A 22,899-nucleotide genomic window follows, 5' to 3' on the forward strand; every position below is an offset into this window, starting at 1 on the left:
GTCATCAGTGTCCTGCTGCTTTTTAGTAGTACAATGGAAATTTTTACACATCCTTTTGTTGGGATGTGTCTCTGTAAAAACCAGTGTTGTTGGATCTAAAAAATGTATTGTGATACATTTTGCTAGAACCTTTAACTGATGATTTTTTTTTTTTTTGCTTTGTTTTTGTTTCACTGCTTTTCATCTCGTCATGTAAACTGTGAACACTCACATGCTGCTAGGTAGCTCTAAACTCGACACAAAAATCGGATGTTTTGCTCAGAGCCATCTGGTCCTGAGAGAGTAAATCTAATTTGGAAATCCAACTTGGGTTTGGTTGAAAATGTATTAAACTGAAATGAATTATTTATTGATTTAATTTGAAATTAATTAGGCTCAAGGTTGCATTATGTATAAAGATCTAATGAACCCCAAAGATGAAACGCTTTTTTTTTTTTTCTTCCCCCCCATCTGCAGATAATGAGTTTTAGTGTTCGACATAAAGTACAGGCTGATGTTTCTGTCTACATTTCTATACGAATCTGTTAAACCTGGATTAATAAGCATACTTTTTCTTGGAAAAATAGCATTGGATCTCCTCCTCTTTACCTCTTTCACATCTTATCAACATGTTCGGGTAATTTATAATCATGGTAATGGTTTTAATTATTAAACAGGAATTACGAACAAGACGAGACAGATGGCAGACACGGTAGTAAATTGGCTACATGGGTAAAAAGTAGCAAATAATTTTGCAGTAACAAAGGCCAGTTCGTGGTCAATGTTAGGTTGCATCAAGCCAACAGGTCAATTTAATTGTGAGGTGTTGATGCTGATTAGAGTCACTGAAGGAATCCTAACATTTAGCCTAGCTTTAAACGTGCATGAAGGCTGGAAAGAAGCTAAAAGCTTCTTCTTATCTTATTGAGTTTGGCTAAATCCACAGAAAGCAGTGAATGTTGGAGTTGCACAGTTTAACTGATCACAGGCCTTGATAATTCTGCTTTCGGCTGCTCCCTTGTCACAAGGGGTGACCACAGTGGGAAGCACCGCATGTTTGATTTGGCAGAGTTTTACACTTTCTGACACACCCCCAAAAGGAATTTGTGTCCCTGGCTAGAATTGAACCAGCACATGTGTTAATCACTACAAAATGGGGCCAGTTTTCTGGAAATCACAAAACAAATAATTATTAAGGGTTCCCTTACCTCCCAAATTCCATTATATATTTATCCTTATTATTATTATTATTATTATTATTATAGATCCCTTTATTTTGTTTGTGCCCCTCTCTAAAACTTAATTTAGTGGGACATATTTAATTATTTTATTCATGAATTCTAATTAAAGTTCAAGGAAATGCCCCATAATTTAAAACACGAGTTTCATCTTTTTTTTCTTTTTTTTCTTTTTAAGAGTTCAGTAAATTTCTTTTTCTAAATTCTGCCTGTAATCATGTTAAATGATTATCTCTCTCGGACTATGATTTTTGCCATCATCAAACAGGCCTACAAGACCTAAATCGCCGCCATGTAAACTCCAAAACATTACAGTTTGTGTGACATCGATCAGGGTTGATTTGTCTGTCAAATCCAGGCTGAGTGACGTAGACTGCATACAACAAGAGCTTGACTAGCATGTGTGAAGGGAAGCCTGAGACAGGAAAGACTGGAGCATGTTGGTTAGCGGCAACTTTCAAAATAAGAGTGAGATAACTTTCCAGTGGTAAATAGATTATGTTGTCTAGGACAGATTAAAAAATAAATAAATAAATAAATAAAATGCTCAGTGTATCTGGACTGCCTATCCACCTATGTGTTGGAAACACTGGAATGATGTGAAGTGTGGTTCCAATAAGCTATTTGGTAATCTCATCCAGGACCTCCAAAGGACTCACTGCCTACAATTAAGAATATACTTGTTTTCTGACTTGTACTGAAATGAATTGTCAGAAAGATTTGCGGTGAAAATTTAGCTGAAATTTGCTTTACTGTGACCTGAAACCTCTATGGCTCATGATGGGTAAAGTAATCTTAATTTACAAGACTCAGGGAATGCTTATAAGGCATTGCAATGCATTGTAAGGATAAAGAGGTATACATTTAACTTAATAAGTGATTATAAATGGTAATGTTGGAGCTGTTCCACAGAAAACTCAGGCTAACTCCACCAAACTGAATATGTACATACTGCTACAGGCTCAAGACCTGATCAAAAGAACACACAGGATTTTATGCAAGTAGGCCAAAGAGCAAAGCAGAGCCTTTGTCTTACATTATGTCGTTTATGGGAGATTTACATGTTTTTATGCAGTGATGCTACCTTATTAAGGTCGGCAGGTTTGAAATCTCACCTCCAAATGTTGTTTTAATACATTCTGTTGTATTATGCACAGTCTAGACTTCACCACCTTCTTTTTCTGTCCTTCACATTAAATGTACAGTGTAATAAGTCAGCGAGTGTTAAGAGCACCACAGCAGTGAATGGTGAAAATTACACCCCGGGTCTGCCAGAGGGATTTATGTCTCACTGTACAAGTGTAGATTCCCCTGAATGTATAAGCAGCATTGTGACAATAGATGGATATGATACTTTGTTAGGCCACATTGTGAATCTATTACATACTTAATTACAGTGATGGGGAGCCAAGAGGATAAATAATGCATTTAATCATTACTACTATGTAAGATTTGATTACTGAGCCCATCTCTATGGGAATGCTCTTCAGTATTGTCTATGTGATTGGTGTTGCCTTTCAAAGTGAATCTGGTGTGATATGCAATCTTATATGCAAGGGTATCCACGGGTTATGTTTAGCACATAGTGTACTTGGTAAAAGTTACCGTTGCCGTGATGGAGGCAGTGCAGAACGCAGTGGTTGCACCACCTACTATATGACCCTGTATCTGAAACCACCTACAACTAATTTCTTGAATGTCTTTTTAAAGGTTAAGAAAATCCCCTGTTCAAAAGCATGTTTTAAAGCTCAGTAAATGCACGATGTTCCTACAGTTAATGAGAAACTCAATATTCTCAAGATTTCTCAATATTTGGAAAAATAAATATTCAAAACATTTGGTTTGCTGTTTTTATACATCCAAATCAACATATAAGTCACATGGCACAGGATGCTGGTAAAGTTTGTTCCCTGATGATAAGGAAACATTTAGCTCTGCAGATTTTGACTTGTTTGCCTGGCTGGAGTTATTCAGGAAAGAAAGTTAGAAAAGAAAATCAGTCAGTGTGACTTTTCTTCATACATTTATCAGATTGTCAGAAATGCTGGCTGTTTATTCCAGAACAGGAAGTCAGTGTTCTGATGTGTTCCTCCTCAGTGCTCTAAAGGCAGCTCACATGTCGTAAAGATAAAGTTATGAAGCAAGACTCTTTAGCTTCAGATTGATAAAGTTTCATTTCTCACCGTTTAAACAACATGGAGGATGTCTTCTGATAATTATAAATGCAAAAAGTATGCTGTTACATTAGGAACGGTATGGAGCAGTGCTTCATGTTAGGAGCTTAAAATATTCAGCATAGAGTATATGTTAATGTGGTCTTAAGAATACCCGTAACCACAAACTAAAGAGCTCTTAGTTTATGCAGCTGCGTGTGTTTGTGCATCAGAGTCAGAATGAAAGCAGTCTGTTATCAGTAAGATATGAACGATAACAGAGGGGGAGGAGCAAAGCACTACTTCCTGATGGACCTTTTGATAGTAACACTGACGACGTGTCCTCATACAAACACATGTCATCTCTTCTCTTTGCAGAAGCTCCCATTTCTCCTCTCTTTATAGCCATTTCTATTCTTTGTGATTTTCTTTTTTGTTTTGTTTTTGTTTATGGTTTTGCTTGTTATGAAGATGGAATGTTCTCCAGTGCCAGAATGTGAACAGTAGGAAACCAGTATCTCTTGTTGTTGGTATATATATTTCTGTTCTTTGGTGAACAGAGCAATTTCATCGAATTAGTTTCACCTAACTGAAAATACAAAAACAAAAAGTAAATTGTACATCAATAATAAAAAAGCAAATGGAGTGGGAGATTTACAGATGGATTGGTGTGATTTCTCCAGTGATGTGAGATACAGATCTGTTTTAGTAAAGAAAGCGGAGTCAAGTTCCTACCCTCATCCTCAGTCATAAGTTCTGGATACAGGCTGACAGTTAGAAATTGTGGACACAGCCAGTGAAAATGAGCTGCTTCTGAGGGATGTGTGGAGTCTTGGAGATGAGGTGAGGAGGGAGTTGGAGGAGAGCTGCTATTCCTCTATATTGATTTGAAGGTTTAGGGTGGTTCAGGGATCTACCCAGGACCCCTTCCTGGGCACTGCCGTTGGTCTTGTCCTACCAGGAGGTGGTCCTGGGGCAGACCTAAGAAGTGTCAATAGCTGAGTTTTCAGCTATTGACATATCAATGAACTTCTCTCATCACCACTGTATGAGAAGGAATATAAAATGCATTTGAATGAATGTTAAATGTAAAGAAATATTGTACAGCTTTACAAAGATTTACACCCCCACCTTTTTATTGTAACTGGCTGGAAATGGCTAACTGCCTCGATCCATACTCACTGAAAACGCTAAATCCAGATGAACAGAATCAACTTTTTGGGAAGCACTAACTGTGATTAGGTTAAAGAAGGAAGTGGATGCTTATTAAATCCACTATCCAGGTTAAGTGGCAGTGTACCATCTTTAGTCTGTTATAAATATGTTACTCTTGATTCTCATTGTACTGTCTCTCTGAGGTACAGTGAGGTTATTGTGAGGAGATTTGACCTCCTGGCAAATCACTGCCCTCACTATAATAAAGCAGAATTTTTCCCATGCTTCTTCTCAGCTGACTAAATCTTAGTCTTATGATCTTCTCTCTAAATATGCCACATTTAGCCATGAGGCAGACAGACACTAGACTACAATACACTATGTACCTGAATGATTTACACAATTAGGAATTTCACATGAAAAACACATTTATAGAGTGTTCAGTATTCACAGGTAGTCGTAATAATATGAAATAGATGAAGACCTTTGGTATAGGATTGTTAAATTTTTATTTATTTTTTTGTTTTTTGTAGGACATTTTTGTTATGCAAGCTAAATTCACAAGTGTTTATGATGCTGGATGACCAGACCAAACTGGAACTTTGGAAATATTGAAGTTCCTGGTTTATGGTGGGGCTTCAAAGTGGCTTTTGAGCAGATAAAAACAAAACAAAACAAAAAAACATTACAGTCCACTTGGAAAATAAATATTTATGTTCACTGTACAAAGTAGTTGGTCGGATATCAATCCTTGAGGGATGCCCTTATCAATGTCCTGGGAACATAATTTGAAACCAACAACAATTGGTTTAAAAAAACAAAACATCAAAATCCACAGAAAGCAACTCATTTAACATGTTATGGCTAAAGCTTCAGAAGCCTTGATTCAAGTGAGGTAACAATAGCAGTCACCGTGCCAACAGCCGATCTAAAAGCTTGACTGCTGTGGCTAAAGTACAGTATTATCCTCCAGGAAGCCATGTAGTGGTGAATTGGCCAGGCATTTAATTAGTGTAGATTTTGACATTACTTTCATTTTTATGTTACTAAAAGACAAAAGTGTGATGGGTGCAAACTAAAGGACAAACTAATCACTGCTGCCAGTATGACATTGGCTATTTGCAAACATCTGCATAGACAGTGAAGGTTCAATAAGCAATTGGTCTGTCAAACCCAAACAAGCAGCCAGAGCCTGCACCGTCACAGCAATTGTTTCTAACCACTCCAGTTTCTGCATTTTTCTACTTTTACTGTTGTTGTTGTTAATGGAGGCACTGCAAAAAATACGAGACAAATATGAGGTACAGTCAGTCTGTGGGCTCTCTGTGCTGTTGTTGGTCAGACAGCCTCGAAGAAATGTGAAGTTATAAAAAGAGCTGAATTGCAACAGAGTTGAACACTGTAGTGTCCTCTGCAGGTTTTTAGAACTGGAGAGGCCTCTTTTGGAGGGGTGATGAAAACCTCTTTATGAACCAAAAAGAAGTCTCTTCACCTTCTTTTCAAGCACTCAGGTTTATATTGTCTACTGATAATCATGTGACGATGCATGTGAGGTAATGTTATGAAGTAATAAAAAAGCCAAATAACGAATGGTGTGACTAATTACTTTCACCAGGGGATAAATAAGTATTGCATAGTGCATTAAATTCTTTAAAAAACTCATTAAAAAATAACAATTGTAGTGTTTTTATTTATTTGTGACGCCAACACTGGTCAAAGCTTGTCCAATATAGAGTTTTGTTCACTTACCATTTTGGGTAAGTGAACAATACTTTGTTTTACTTGGTCTTTGTGACTGGTTTGGTTTAGAAAAGGTTAATTATGTCCCTCCTTAAAATTAAGCCTGTATGTTAAAAGATGGTTGTTATTGTCTTCTTTTGCCTGGTTCCTTTAGGGTTTGCCACACTCGACCATCTGCATCCATGTCACTATGGCAGCAGCATCCTCTGTCACACCAACTCTCTGCATGTCGTCCTTTACTATATGTCCATGATTTTTTCTTTGTCATCTGCCTCCTGCCTGTCAGCAGCATCTTCAAAATCCTTATCTAAATTATGTAAATGCGACGCCAAAAGGTTTCTTACAAGGGTTTGTATTGTGGTGCCACTGGTTTTGACATGCTTAACTCCCGTTTAATTGACAGCAAACTCATTGACTGTTTTTTAGCTAAAACTGCATAAAATGAAAATAGTCTGTAAAATATATAAAGTGTGTGCTTGCCTTTTTTTTTCCTTTTTCTTTTTTTGCACTCTTACACCATTTCTTCTTTTCTTAAATATTTTCCCACTTAGCTATGTTCTCACACAGTTACTATTTTCCCAGAAAGCCATATTCTGGTCTGGACAGTCCCATGATCCCCACCACCATAATTCAACATGACAGTTGGTGTTTGCATGTGTGTGTGTGGTTGTGTTGCCATCTCCTTGTTCTGTTCCTCAGCTTATTTGTTGGCTTCCTTGTTTCTCGCTTATTTCCTTTTTTCTGGCTTGGTTTTTATCACAGACAAACTGAATACCCATGGAAGCTGAAACCTTGGGATTTGGTGTGTGGGTCTGTGCGTGATTGTGTGACTCTGTTTTCTGCAGGTTTATTGCGGTCATCACTATGACTGATGGGGATTATGACTTCCTTATAAAGCTCCTTGCCCTGGGGGACTCCGGCGTGGGGAAGACCACGTTCCTGTACAGATATACAGACAACAAGTTCAACCCCAAGTTCATCACCACAGTCGGCATCGACTTCAGGGAAAAGAGAGTGGTGAGTTCTTACCTTTTATTATTCCTACGAACAAATGTGCGCCCTGTGTGTAGCTTGTAGAAGTTTCTTTTTGATTGTGTAGTTTTACACAACATTTAATTCATCTTCATCTCAAGTTAGCAGCCACTTTGGTTACCATAGTTACAGTTTGATTTGTCCAGAGCTTTTAGTTATCAAAGCACAAACAGCGGGTCAGATCAAGCCCAGGTTTTCTGCTGCTTTTCTCCCACAGTGGCTGCTGAGCTGAGTCACTCTACAGTCATGTTATTTTAACTTATGCAAGGAAAACAAACTTGGGTCAGATTCAGCCGGGAATAAATGACCCGGAATAAATTACCCGTGAAAAGATGGTCGTTAACTAGTTAGCGTCTAACATAATTGCTGTGGTATTTATAAATGAAGGCTTTCCAAAGAAAGCATTTAGCTCTCAGAGTGGGGGCTTACTTGTGCTTGTTAGTTTCCAAAGATTGAGCCCAAGTTTGGGGACATGTCCTCTTTACTTTTAAACCTAAGCTTCCTTTTTGATAGTTATGTGAGGGCTGGATCAAGTGCTGGAGGCTCAGGTGGCTTGGGGACTTTCTAGGATGCGCTGGGCAGGGTGTTTGGGTGATGCACTCATCTGATAGCTATAAAACATATGCTGCCAGATAACAAAGGGCACTATGAGAGATTATCAGCTGTCAGCAGACAAAGGTTCAGGAGCTAACTGGGTAGGGATGGTTATGTTATCATATAGGTTTTTTTTTCTTTTTCTTTTTACTCTACCATGTGCCAAGTTGCAGTCGTGGTTTCTAATAGAAGTTCATTCAGGCAGACATGAAAAATGTAGCCAGTGTGCTTTAAAACCTGCATTCCTTCTGATAACCACCAGATGAGTCATCTGGTTGAACAAATAAGTCTGGTTGTATATGGTGTTAAGTTTATGGTGTTAATCGATCAATCGATTTCGGGTCTTATTGAACATAATATAATGATCATTTAGACTGAAAACCTGGGGTTATAATTGGTGTGCTTTAGCATTGGCCTACCTCGTGATTGACAAACAGCCCTTCTTTGAGTTTGTGGTGTGAGGGTTTTTCACAGTCAGATAGTCCTTGCTCTGGTCTTCAAAACAACAAGAATGCAAAAATGCACAGCTTAAAAACAGATTCACAGTTTGACTTCTCAAACCAGTGGGTAACCAATGATCTGCAGTTAAACGTGAGCAAACTTCTAAATAATGCGAACCCAGAAAAAAAGTATCTTTCAGTTTTTTGTCCACCACAGAGGACATAATGAATAGGCTGGGTCTAAGGATCCTTAACAGTGACTGGAACACTCTCTGGTTGTAAGCATAGAGGCCCAACCTACTTCCTGTTCTGGCAGCCAATAAGAAAAAAAGCTGGCTTAAAGTTAGGGAAAAATGGCTTAAACAGTTTGTTTCATACAGAAAATAAAACTTCTGAGGCTGTATAGCAAAGGATTAGTTTGAACAGAAAATTATGCAAAGCGTAACAGATCTTCTTTAAGGTCTTTCATAGATATGGCACTAAGAATAGCAATATTTGCTTAATAAGACATATCACAATTAACATATTGTAATATTGCAAACACGGTATGATCAGCAAGTTTTACTTTTGTTTGAATACTGTTATTTATCAGCACATAATTAGTATAGTTAAACCCTTAAGTGAGGAGGTTCATTGTAAACAGCTGTTAATCATTAGCATCATTAGCATTAGCAATCATTAAGGCTGGTGTTTAGTTTAAATCATCACTATGTTCAACTACAGCCTCAGAGAGCTGCTAACATGTCTGCGGACTATCCGTTTATTTTCCGGACCACCTGATTCCCCAATCTAATTTGCAAAATTATATTATTTTAATCCACTTAATAGCTGCCTTGTAAAACTGTTGTTAGAAAAAAGCCCTCTGTGATCACTTTCTGCTAATGTTAAGAGCTAGTTTACTTCTGCGCTTAAAGTACTTCGTACAAGTTGATCCTTACACCACACACACTGACAGAACCAGTAACGTTATAGTGACAGAACGTGGTGACAGTTCTAAATAAGATGCTTTTCTCCTGAGCTGACACTCATGGACCCCAAGAAATATGACGGTGACATGTCTTGACAAGTTGACAGTCTTTTAAAAATTGTTTTAGGCTTGAAAGATGGCTGATGAGACAGAAGCAATTTATTGCCATGTTTGGACTGACAGTGAAGGAGATGTTGTTTTGGGTAAATGATGAATGACAGGTTGCAGAGCTTCTTGTTGCTCTAGAGGCAGAAGACTTTTTTTTTTTTTTTTTTTTAATTCCTGTGTTGTTGTTGTTGTTGTTGTTTCTCTTTTAATGCTGCAGGACCAATCGCTCATGCTATATTCCAGAAATTTGTTGTATTAAAATCCTTTTATAATCTTTGAGAGTTTCATACTTGATTCTGTGTAGAGTTCCACTTTAAACTTCACCTGAGACTTGATAAAAGTTTCTATACTTGACCATCGAAATGAATACGTGCAAATATCTCACTGTGAATGCTCTTATCTGAATCAGAGAGTGGGCGAAGCTTGGTTTGGTCACTTTGGTGCCCTGCTGCCTTTGCAGGTCTGAAATACAGACAATGCTGCTTTAATCCCACCTCTCCGGATGACTCATAGGATTGATTGTTTCATCACCTTGTGTGTGTGTGTGTGTGTGTGTGTGTGTGTGTGTGTGTGTGCACGCATGTGTTTAAAGGTCACACCTTGTTTTCAAACCGTTCTATCTGATTATTACACAGAAGCAGACAAATGTGTGATCACAGCTTGAGTTCGCAGCTGTACTTCCTCAGAGTTCTCATGAGGTCTGAAAGCTGAATGTGGATCAGTTTGTTCATCCCATGGGACATTTAACCAGAGTTTGAAAATGAAAGTTTCGTGACTCCTAGACAGACAATTAAGTGAACACTTCTGGTAAACTGTGCTTCGGTGCTCATACCAAGAGGAAACGGCTCATTATGACCCACATCTTTTTGATTCTTCTGGCCTCTAATATGCATTACAAAACTAGCAGGGTACTAGTCATTATGAAACTCACATTACCGACTGTTTTAGTGCTCGATTATTATCTCAGAAATCTGACTTGTAACCATAGTAGCCACGGTTCAGCGCATCTTTCATAGGCCTTAAATTAAACAAACAAATGAAGACTAGAAACTGTTGATGTAAGGAGGAATTTGGCTTTGGGGTAGTATAATGGCACATCTTTCAGCCCAAAGACATAAGGTTGACCCTTGTGTGGTATGGCTGGTGTGAGATGATATGAAAAATGAAACGTCACAGCAGAAATTGAGATTCATCCCACCAGGCAAATATGACTTGTATTGAGTGCTCAGAGATGCTCTTCTGTGTACTTTGTTTGTAACTAGTTATTATTTGAGTTACTGTTGTCTTCCAGTGAACTTGGAGCAGTCTGGCCATTCTTATCCATCCTCTGAATGGTTAGGGTTAGGGCATGTTGTAAAATCGTGCCAATGGGATACCTAGTGAGCTAAAATGTGCTGCTCATGCGTCAGCATGTGACAAGTTGAATGAGAACTACAACTGAATCTGGCACTACATGTTCTTGACTATGTCTAGATGGATTTAAGCCATGTAATTAAAAGAAACACACACACACACACAACAAAGCGGTCATCATTCTTTCATTTCAATGCATCTATTGGAGCAAGCTAGTCGCTATGACTGCAAAGCAACACTATGCTGTTAAACAAAGGTACAGCACTATGTTTCTGGTGTTTAGCTCACGACTTTATAAGAAGTAGGTTCAATAAATAGTACCTTGATAACTTTCCACAGTGTAAAGTAAACAGAAACTTTGACGTGTCTGTTATCCAAATAGACTTCCTCGATCAGAGTGCATGTCTTTTCATGTCACCCCATCTGAGCTGAAGGTCAGTTATCACCTTGAAAAATGAAAGAACACCATAAAGTCAAATATAACTGTTTCAAACATGATCTGTATAAACTCAGTCTAAAAAGGGTGTCAGAAAATGTGACAGTGTGTCACATTAGGGAGAATCAGAGGTGTGAATGATGCCTGAAGCTTCCTGTGGTGACAGGAACATAACCAGCCAGCTGCTGCAAACAAGTTTTCATCATTACCCAGTCAGGATCACTGTCCACATGAGTTTTCATCATACCTGATGAAATATTCACTGAAGCAGGGGTGAGGTGAATAAATGGAGGCGGGGTATGTAAGGTGGTGAATAGTTCTTCAAATACAAATGAAAAGATCCCAAAGTTAAACTGTTTTTTTATTTCATTGTATTTATATTATGTATTTTGTATCCTAAACTAACTGTGGTGTATCACATCTTTGGAAAGCTGAGTTTAATTTCTCTAGCCACACCCAGGCCTGATTACTGCCACACTTGTTCTCAATCAATAAATTCCTTAAACGTGACCTGCCTGACAAAGTGGACCATCAAAATCCTCAAGATCCTCAAAAGACAGATGTCACGCTGCGTTTCAAAGAAATTCAGGAACAAATGAACAACAAAGTAACTGAGATCTCTCAGTCTGGAAAAGGTTAAAGCCATTTCTAAAGCTGTGGGACTCCAGCAAACCGCAGTGAGAGCCGTTATCCACAAATCGCGAAAACATGAAACGGTAGCACACCTTTGCAGCAGTGGGGCCAACCAAAATTACTCCAAGACAGCAGTGACAACTCATCCAAAAGGTCATAAAAGACCCCAGGACAACATCCAAAAAATAAAGGCTCTTCTCAGATTTGCCAGAAAACATCCTGATGATCCCCAAAACCTTTGGAAAAATACTCTGTGGAAAGTCAGTAAGACAGTAAAATATGGTGGTGGTAGTGTGATGGGGGCATTTTGCTGCCTCAGGTCCTAGAAGACTTGCTGCAGTAAATGGAACCATGAATTCTGATGTCTACCAAACATCCTGAAGGAGAATATCAGTTTTGCAAAATAGTAATAAAAAAACAAGAAGTCAGGAAGGGGGCAAAGACTTTTTCACACCACTGTAGATTAGTAACTTTGACTAATCTAACTCTACACAGTATCACGAGGAAGAAGTTTACTGTTATCAAGTGAACAATCTTACTCTATGGCTGTTTTCCTAGCCCAAAACAAAGGTGCACCAATCACCTTATAGAGATACTTATTTTTCAAGGTTGAGGAAGGTTGACAGTTGTAATGGTCAGTTTTGGGTCGACTGATTTAAATGTCATTGTTTTTGTTTGTTTGTTTGTTTGTTTGTTTGTTTGTTTTTAATTGCAAGTCTTGTAATATACACCAGGTATAAATGACTTTTCTTTCATAAACGGTCATCTCATTTAAAATTGTGCGATTTCTTTCTCCTCAGGTCTACACAGCGTCTAACCCCAATGGGACGACCACGGGTAAAACCTTCAAGGTTCACCTTCAGCTCTGGGACACAGCTGGACAGGAAAGGTAGGCCACTTATCCCATTAGGACAAAATCTTTTTCCCAACAGTTAGTCGGTTCACACATCACTGATGGCATCGTGGATTGTGGGCTTAAGACTCTCCGTGATTCTACAGGTCATAAATGCCGGGTGGGGCTGATGGATGGCATCAAGGCTTTAAATATGTGTTAAAGCACCAGTGCTTAAAGTTTTTGTCTTAAAGTCCTCTGCCTATTACTCTGGGTATGTTTTTTGTGTTACAATCTTTAATCATGAAGCAGTAGTAACAAGCATTGATGAAACCGATGCAGTCATACAGCTGACCTTTAGGGCCAGTTTTACAACTGTGGATATCCCACTGGGGTTAGATGGTGTGTAGACTTGAGGTGCAACAAACTACAGTTTTAGCTGTCATTGCACAATTGACCCGAGGAATTGACTTCCAATTGATTGGTCAGTCATTACTGATTGGTTGAAGCTCACCAAAAGAAAATGCAATAATGCCAAAATGAAATCACCAGGGACGATATCAAAACAGATAAATGGTACAATGAAAAACGTTTTAAAAAAGTTTATAATTGTAGAGTAGTAAAGTTTATTTCAGAAATCTAGATGGAGAATCAACAGACCAGTATTTATGGCTGCATGTGTCAGTCATGCATGTGTGGTCTTTAATTGGTCCCGACCTCGATCTGTTGAATCTGTTTATAAAAGCCCGATGACTCACCGCAGGATGAGTCGGTGTTAGTTACATAATTTTAATTGCATTTATTCTGCCCAGTGCAACAGATTCCGCATGATCATTTATTCAAGCGGTTAAAGTCATTATTCCACCTGTAAGCAGGCTGCGGTGGAGACACCTCTGATATCTGCTGCTTCATTCCGATTGTTTGCATCTTAAATATTGCTCATAAGTAATGTTTATACACTCGCTGTTGTCACACCCAGAAGCACAAGCATGTCTCAGAATATGCACTTCAGCTGGGGGAGCCCCATTACTAACTTGTGCGGGTAGAAACGGACATGGCACACATCTATTGTTTTTCTGTATTTAGTGCTTGAACACAGGTGAAATTACAGCTCATATATTTTACTTATAACAAAGTTATAAGCTGATATTGATCAAATTGAAATCAATGTTTCTGTTTTGTGCAAGAAGGTTTCATAGAATTATTCATCGGAATAACAGATTTTTGGAAATGGTTGGCGACTACAGATTTTCAGCTTAAACACTGATATTGCAAAATGTTAGAATGTCATGTTTAGACCCCCAGAGAACAATCCAGGACCATGTGGCAACCATCCATTACCAGGGAAGAAAAATGTGTATTCCCCAACCGGTTGTAAGTTTTTACCCTTCAAAGTAAAAGTTGCACCTTTTCAAAATGTTTGTTTGGTATGAAATGGGGCTTCTGATTTAAAAAAAAACAAAAACAAACAAACACTACAGCTTGCAGTGGAAAATGGAAGCATTGGTGTCCTCCGTGCAAATTACGGGTGACTAAGGCAATCTCCTAGCAGTGTGCAAGGTTTTCAGTGCAGCACTGTCTTTGTGACCAGTTTCACCTGGTGACAGCCAGCAATCTCCAGATGTAGAGCAGCAAAGGTCTATTTTTTTTTTTTTAAATCTTTTGACAGACATTAGTAAAATATCTATTCTGAGAGTTTAATTTGGGCAAATGTGACATCCTGTGCTGGAAAATGAAGCATGGAAGTGCAACAAACTGCATTTCTAATAGCCCTAAGTTCAAACGGACAAGTTAAAATGCCCAGCTCATCATTAAACTGAAGGCATGTTTACAGCCTGGTATGAAAAATGAATAGTTTGTTTTGTGGCCAAAGATCTGAAATGTTGCTATACACTGATACAATGCCAAACACTAAAAGGAGTTGGTAAAGACCCAGAACACAGCTGACACAATGTGAGTATTTGATATTTATCAGCTGGCCTAAAAGAAGGCTACAAATCAACAAAACAGAACAATACAGTGTTGCTCTGTGACTGCTTTCAGGCATTTGCTCTCAATTAAAAACATGATGTGCCCAAACATTTTTAAATTAATCAATTCAGGTTTCACACTTGTTTTGGGTTTACGTAGTTATTGTAGGATTGTCTATTTTTTTACTGCAGCACCTTCTTGTGGCTGTTAAAAGAACTGCATCTGTGGACACATCAATTCTAGCCTCGTCTGTTCATAAGGCTAGCAGTTAATGTGATTGGGTGGCTTTCACATTCGGGATATTGTGCAGTATAATACAATTAAGACATTTTTAGAAACCCTTTAAAAAATACACATTGTCATATCTGTACTCTTTAAAACTGTTTGTGTTTCAGGTTCCGCAGCTTGACCACGGCCTTCTTCAGGGATGCTATGGGGTTCCTGCTGATGTTCGATCTCACCAGCCAGCAGAGCTTTCTCAACGTCAGAAACTGGATGAGTATGTTTACTAGAATCTGCTATCAAAACATTTCAGTCCAACAATGTTCAGCTCACTGTTAAAATATGTAAAAGGCTGATGACTAATGTATTGTGAAAGCATGAAATAGCAGTATAACAAAACATTTCTGTTTGTTTGAAGTTCCTCTGATACATCAGTTTTTCTTTATTTACTTTTTAATCTGTATTCATTTTCAGGCCAGCTACAGGCGAATGCTTACTGTGAGAACCCAGATATTGTTTTGGTAGGGAACAAGGCGGATCTGGCCGACCAGCGGGAGGTTCAGGAGAGACAGGCCAAGGAGCTGGCCGAAAAATACGGGCAAGTTTATTTGTCATGTACATTAACCGTATGTATTAGTAGATATTAAGACCACTTCAGGTGTTGAACAGTGATATTTTATTTATTTATTTATTTTTTGTTACTGTTTATCTGAGAGCACACGGTGGCAACTTCTCGTCTGACTTTCACAAAAGAGCTTCTGGCCTCGGTATTACCCTAAAAACATGATGGCTTTAATTAAAAAACAAAAGTTGTTTCCTTAGCGTCTTGTAGAAACTAAGCAGCTGTTTTCATATCAATGGACACTTAAGGTATTTACAATTAAAACTATATCTTGCACTTATACTTAAGTCTATATGCACACACTAAATACTGTTGATGTTTATTTATCTAGGAGAAAAACTGCATTAACTTAAATTTCAATTGACACTGTTTCCATGCTTGACCTTGTACAGTTGGATCCTTACCCCTCCACATGTCCTCAAGTTACTAATACCGTAAACACTTTGTCCTACGTTACTGGTATGGCTGCAGGTATTTATAAAAGTAAAAGGAAGGTGTGCATCTCTCAGCCACGTGCAGGCAAGAAACAATTTGCACAATTAAAATCTGACATTTAAATTAACATACTGTAATGTTCCGATGTGCTTCAGATCTCTGATCCACATTAATATTTGACAGGCTTTAGAACACATTGTGTAAATATGACGTGATAGAGAATAAGAAAAGCAAATACGTAATAGTGATTTTTGATGTTACATAACTCCATATCTCATATATATCTTGTAATAACCACCTGTTTTACACCTCTGTTCTGCTCTATTGCATTAAAATAACATTAATGTGGCTCAGAAACATGTGGGGCTTTGGCCGAAAACAACACTCACTTTTGTACATCATGTATGATTGATATAAATACTTTATTTTGTTAGCATTGATAGTTTTCTTTTATAGAATATCATTGTTAGGATTATTGTGATCATCAACATTGCATGTTTATGAATAGATGGTACACGGTTTTTCTGTAACAACAGACGACTTCCTGTTAGATGAGGTAAAAACCCACAAAGTTTTGCTCACGGAAGTAATATAAGTAAGTTCTGACATAAACGAGTAAACCTAAAAAGCTTTGTTGATGCAAGTATAGCAAAAATTGCAGATCCTAAATGTGCTGGTATAGATGGTTAAACTAACCACTTCAAGCCTTCAAGTGTTTTCCAGCTTTGGTTAACCACCTGAAGTTGTTAAACATACTTAGGAATACAGTAACACATGACCTCTCCCGCAGATGCCCATAATAAACTGACAATAAGCCAAACATTATCATATGTAAAGCACACACTTCACGTTTTTTAATGCATATCACAGTTAGCAGATATCTAGAATTGCAAACTAGTCTTTCTGCAGTTCTGTTGTCCAGCGTAGAATTTATTCCTGTAAAGTTCTGTTGATCAGATGGTTCTGAACGACACTGTCTCTCTGGATTGGTCCTGTTTCAGACAGTTAGCAGATTGATGGGCCTTTAAAGTTGTTTCGGTCTTCACACCTGCACTTTTTTTACCATATGGTTACAAGTACAAGAACTTATCACTGAATACATGCTGGATATACTCAGTATTCACATTATTTTAGCTCATTAATTTACTCAATGCAAAATGCATAGTCCACAGGTTATACTTCAAAATCTTCCTCAGCCTTTCGACCAGTTTAAAAAAAATCTTTTTTTAAATTCATGATGGTTGAAAATAACACAAATACAAAGGAAGGTGAACAAGTGAGGTGCATTTGGAAAAACATTGGTTTAAGTTGCAGATTTGTTCTTTGCAGGATCCCGTACTTTGAGACGAGTGCAGCGACAGGAGCAGATGTGGACAAGGCGGTTCTAACGCTGTTGGACCTGGTCATGAAGAGGATGGAGCAGTGCGTCGACAAACCCCCTGCCGAGCCTGCCAATGGGAACGGGGCCACAAAGCTTGGTGATGCACAGCCGAATGCTAAGAAATGTGCATGTTAGATGAAGAGGCGATACAGGACAACAACCAGTCAGTGCTGCTCTGTCGTCTGTCCTTCTTCTCACCACATTCCTTCCTCTGTTTACTTTATCCTTGTCATTTTTGATAGCATGTCTCTTCATTGTTTCATCACCCCTGTGCTCTTTAAAGCTAACATTTAGCCATGTTCTCCTATTTTGGTTCTTTTCCTCCCTTTATGCTTACTTGTCCTCCCTAATGTCATTCTGACAATGAAAGAACTCTATCCCCCTCTAATGGACTCTTACGGTAATACAGTCTCTGTTGGTCTGCCTTTAGAAGGAAATTAAAACAGGAGGGGACAGTTTCATCACTGTCAGACGCATAATGTGCCTAGTTAAAAACATGCACCCTGGGAATAGGCTCTGCACGCTCCCAATTTAACTGCTCGCAAGTGCTTTGAATGATTTAACAGACCTAAACAATCAAAAAGACGCATTTAAAAGTTTAATTTGGACTCTTTATATGTTGATCTATCTATTTATGGCCGCAAAATGAGGGGGACTTAACTTTGTTTTTAATCAGTATTGGTCCTCTCCTAAAGTGTTTGCTCCTGGATCACAGTGAGAAATTGTGTGACTGATATGGTTTAATTCCTCTGTTATTTATAATTGTTTTTTTCTCCCCGTTTCACAAAGTGTCCTATGCTGTACCCATATGAGCCACATTTAGTAACTTTTTGATTTTTACATTTTTTTGTCAGGTTTAGACATGGCAGACATTTGCTAAAAAATGCAAAATGCTTTTTCTTTTTGTTAATAAAATAAAAAATTTATAGTGCAGCATAACATAAAATAAAATCACCCACTGCTGGCTTCTTTTGTTTCTTTCTCTAGGTAACATCTGATAGTACCCTCTCATGCAGTATGGTATCAGAAACATGTACTTTTTTCCATTGTCACTAATTTTGTTTACAGGTAGTATTGTCTTATATAGATTATAGAAAGTTGCACACTTAATAAAGGGTATAGCATTTGACCTCAATTGTTTGTGACCATATATTATATTTCATTCTTTTACAATGAAGACACAAATTTACCACACAAAAACAACCAAACAGCATGTGACATCAATAATATTTTAAAAATGATGCCGTCTGCTAGCTTGGTAGTGAGCACCATCCAAGCAGATGATGTATCATGTTCCTACTGTTGGTGATTCTTAACGTTCACTTTCTGACCACAATCAGAAAAAATCTATTTAAACACTCCTACATTGTCAGGGTTTTTTTGTTTGTTTGTTTGTTTGTTTGTTTTTTCAGTGTCCTACCAACTTCAACGTTTTTCATTTTAAAGTTGTTTTTTTTTGTGGGGTGGGCGGGGGTTTATTATTATTTTTTGTTAAGCCACATCACCTGGTTTTACATGGCAAACTTGAGGTTTTCACTGAAGTAGAAGACCACAAATACTGGCATTTTCCACCTTCTCATATCAAATATTAGCATTTGATAAGTTTAGATATATCCTAGTCTGCTAAGGATTCCTAATATCATTAGAAAAGTTTTTTGGCTAGATTTTATATGTTTGTTTCCATTTCCAAAGTATTAATTAAGAGACAGTTTTTTCAGATGGCTGATGCCATCAACACTATAAAAGATGGGCATAGCTACTTGTTTTGAAGCCTCAAAATGAGTGATTTTGGCATTGTGAAACCAGATGTAGTGGAGCCAAAGTAAGCCATAGTGAGCATATCCTGGATAATCCTCCTTTCTGACATACAGATTGACCAGAATATACAAAATAAACTTAACGTTTTAGACAGTGTGACCCGAAATGAGCAACTGACCTGATAAACTCGGTAGCAAAATGTTGACAGACATGCAGACAGAGGGCCGTTTTCTTTACTTCTACAGAAACTGAAATCTCAGCCTATTGTTGGCCTTTGGAAAGAATGCCATCTTTATTATAGGACTTGTATGGGTATAGCATGACACATGTGCAATAAAGGAAAAAATCAATTGCATATTGATCATTTTAATAGTGTTTATCAGCATAGATGTGTTGTTCCAAAGTGACCTACTGCCTTGACCTTTGAAGCATTATTCCACTGTAGTCAGGCAGACCTTGTTGGAGACGGTCCAGCTGTGCTATTAGATGTTCGGGAGGCACATTGTCATTGTAACTTTCTACCATTTACTTAAAAAGCTCAAAATAAAGTTGTCTGCAGCAACAAATCAACATCCAAGCTCTCTGAATAAATCCTTTCTAATCACAAAAATAATAATAACAGCATAGAATGGGAGTAAAATGCAGAATTGGCTTTATCAGGTGACATGAGATCTTCAGTGCAGCTGATTTTTGATTAGACTTTTTCACATCTTTACATCAGATAATCAGAGAAACTCCAATATGGCTCTGGGCTCCAATTCTGTCCATGACTAATGTTAGATTATATGTTGACCAGTTATTTATTTTACATTACATGTGAGACATATGTAGTTATTTCTGTTGTCCTGTTTTTGTTCTGTTCTTTACATCCCACGTTCCTGTGTTACGTCATCTAATTTAATTAAATTTAAGTAGCTGCTTTTATATTGATTTACTTTTTCATTGTTTTAGTATTTTTGTGCTCAAAGCATAAAAACAAAAAATCCAGAAACTTTGGTTTTACTCATTTCAGCTTTGAGTTGTCTTGGTTAAATCTCTTCAACCTGGATTTGGGTGGTTTATCCAATTCATCCGAGCTAATCTGCATCTTCAAACGTCATCAGATTGGATGGGAAGTGTCTTCTTTGTGCCTCTCAAAAGATGTTCTGATGGATTAAAATTTTGGCTTGGCCACTTAAGAACCAACAGTGACTTGCCCTGAAGCTTTTCCAGCATTGCAATGGCTCTGTTCTTTAGTTCATTGATTCATGGTATGCTGAAGGATGACTGGATGTCTCAGCCTGTGGTAGAAGCACTCAGTAGTTGGGTTTTCTTCCAAAACTTTTTTTTTTATTGGGCAAAAACATGTTGTCACTGTGTTATTAAGTTTAGATTAATCAGGAAATGTATAAATGTAATCCAACAAAAGCGTGTAAAAAGTGAAGTATTTTTGAAGCCTCTACAGTTTTGCATTTATTTTTTATTTTTTGGCTTAGTTTTTTTTTTTTTTTTTTTTTTTTTTTACTTGATCACAACCTTTTAACTCACTGAGGACAGGAAAAGCCTATGTTTTTGCACCTGAAACACGACAACAGTGGCATGTATTTAGATGCTAATTACAAAATCCACTATATTAAAATGTCAATTTCATCTTTGAGTCAGTGATTTCTTTTTGGGGTTTGTTTTTTTTTGTGTGTGTGTGTGTGTGTGTGTGTGTGTGTTTAAAGTGCAGCTCACAGTTTTCCATAAATCAAATAACACCTTATGTGATCAAAGAATATTGAGGAAAAAAAGATTTGATTGGCTGCTGATAAATGTTGATTTTTGTGCATCAGTGAACCAGCTGAGAAAGTTCAAAGCTGTTCCAACTTGTGGGGGAGTATAGCTGTAGCGTGCTGGGTTTACTGTAGGCTGTCATTCAAAGCAAATCAAAGACCAGGGCTTAACAAATGGGTCATTAGGAAGCAGTATATTTATTATCATTTTCCTTTATTCATTTAGGTAAACATCTCATTAAGATTAAAACCTCTTTCATGAGAGACCTGGCCAACAGGGCAGCAGAAGTTACAATAAATACATACACATAACACTATATCAAGCAAAGAAACAAGTACTATAGCTTAAAATTTTAACCACAAATTGAATCTGACAGTGTGTTAAATAACATTTTTTTCAAATAAATATTTGTTACTTTAGTTTTCTTGACAGCTAAACATATTAATTTTCCAACAACAGATTTCATTGCCATATTGAAGTGCTACTTACAGTATATTTGATTTTTAGATGTTCAACAATAATTTGCTGATAGTATGAAGCGTTGACTCTGTCTCCCAGTTACTTGGCAGAAAATTCTGTCTTTCTGTAGGCTGGTTTGCAGCATTGTGTATGTTTTCTACAGGTGTTATCTTTTATTTTGGTTGTAAATTATGCAGACGTTGTTTGTATGGGTAAAATAGTTATAATGTACAAGCCACTTATGTCTAAAAGTATAGTTGGAAGAGAAACCTCAGTAAAACGAACTAAGTAAATGTGTGGTTATTAGTTTACTCTGGCCCACCTTTTATTCATAAAGCGAGTGATGTTTTAGCAGAAGTCTATCAGCCACTAGAGGGGAGAAGATCGAGTGGCAGTCCTTGCATGTTAGCAGTCAGTAGCCAGATTACACACCTAGCGCATGTAGACAGGAGTTGTAATTCTTTACTCCATTGTTCACCTTCCTCTCAGCTCTGGTTGAGTCTCCTCCATAAATTAAACTGGATTTGTGGCTGTTTAATGTTTGTGTCTTTGTTTTTTGCCTGTCTGCCGTTTGGTGAAATTGTTTGGGCTGGCCAGAGCAGCAAGACCAAACCGGGTAGTAAATGTGCCGTAAAACCAAAACTAAAGCTGAAAGAGGCTAAAAAGCTCCGTACCATGCTGCATAATTGTGAGTTCTCTGTGAGTGTCAGTTTTTAACATAGTCATGTCAAGTTTTCGTTGAAAGAAATTGATGAAAATGAATTATGAGGCAAAACATGACATGCAGTTGCTTAACTACTTTAACTAGATGACATGCAACTTATTAGGACTAATAAAGTTAGGGAAATTGCTTCAATATTGATTAACTTTACAATCGCAATCGCAGCTCGGGTCAAACAGATTAACACTAAAAGTCTTTGTATCTGAGATCTGAACACATCTCCAAATGGGCAAGAATTTTCCTCAACCAATGCCTTTAATTGTGACAATCTTCTAGGACAAATTGTCGGTTTTTACCTGAACCCTTCTTCCAATATTACTCATCGTGTCTTCATTTCAGTCCCACCCCCTCCCTTTTCTTTTTTTTAAATCTTCCGTCCATCTCTTGCTGTTTTTGACCGTCATTTTCTCTATGAACCTATCGTGTCTTAAGTGTTGTTTTTAAATTCACTTTGAAAGTTTACACTGTTTGCGGTCATGTTGTGCCTGTTATAATAACTCTTCTGTCTGATCCTCTGTAAAGTTTGTGAGCTACTGAATATTTTAATGCATTATTGATTATAGATTATAAATCAGAGGCAAAAGAGAACAGAAGTCAGATGTTTTGGGGTTTTTTGTGTATGTCAGATTTATCAAAACAACAAATCAATCTAAGTACCTCTAAGAGCTTTTATTTTTGGATCTCCTGTGTGTGAATTCTCTCTGATGCCTGCGGTTTGTACTCGTTCGTTCAGTTTTCAATGTGTGTATCGATGCCTGTGTGTTTGTTGCACTGTCAGCATGTTTGACAGTATGAGAACGGATTGACCTGTTCAGTGTTTCTGATGCAGGAGCTGCAAAACATTTGTTGGTTTTATCCAGTTTTTTTTTTTTTTTTTTGTTTGTTTGGTTTTTTTTGTTTTGTTTTTTTGGCTTT

At 37.6% G+C, this 22,899-nt stretch overlaps 1 protein-coding gene across 2 annotated transcripts in view; it reads left to right on the forward strand.

Annotated features, from left to right (window-relative positions):
- Window positions 1-19,619, forward strand: part of rab27b (RAB27B, member RAS oncogene family) — a 76,870-nt gene extending 57,251 nt beyond the window's left edge. For both annotated transcript variants that reach the window (XM_080867770.1, XM_080867769.1), the window contains exons 2-6: window positions 7,111-7,282; window positions 12,629-12,717; window positions 15,027-15,130; window positions 15,328-15,451; window positions 17,240-19,619. In XM_080867770.1, the coding sequence (XP_080723896.1) occupies window positions 7,130-7,282; window positions 12,629-12,717; window positions 15,027-15,130; window positions 15,328-15,451; window positions 17,240-17,426 (657 nt within the window). In that variant the 5' untranslated portion in view covers window positions 7,111-7,129 and the 3' untranslated portion in view covers window positions 17,427-19,619. The remainder of the gene's footprint in view (window positions 1-7,110; window positions 7,283-12,628; window positions 12,718-15,026; window positions 15,131-15,327; window positions 15,452-17,239) is intronic.
- The last annotated feature ends 3,280 nt before the right edge of the window (window positions 19,620-22,899 follow it).

This window comes from Rhamphochromis sp. 'chilingali' (assembly GCF_963969265.1).
Source record: "Rhamphochromis sp. 'chilingali' genome assembly, chromosome: 2".
Taxonomy (NCBI): Eukaryota; Metazoa; Chordata; class Actinopteri; order Cichliformes; family Cichlidae; genus Rhamphochromis; species Rhamphochromis sp. 'chilingali'.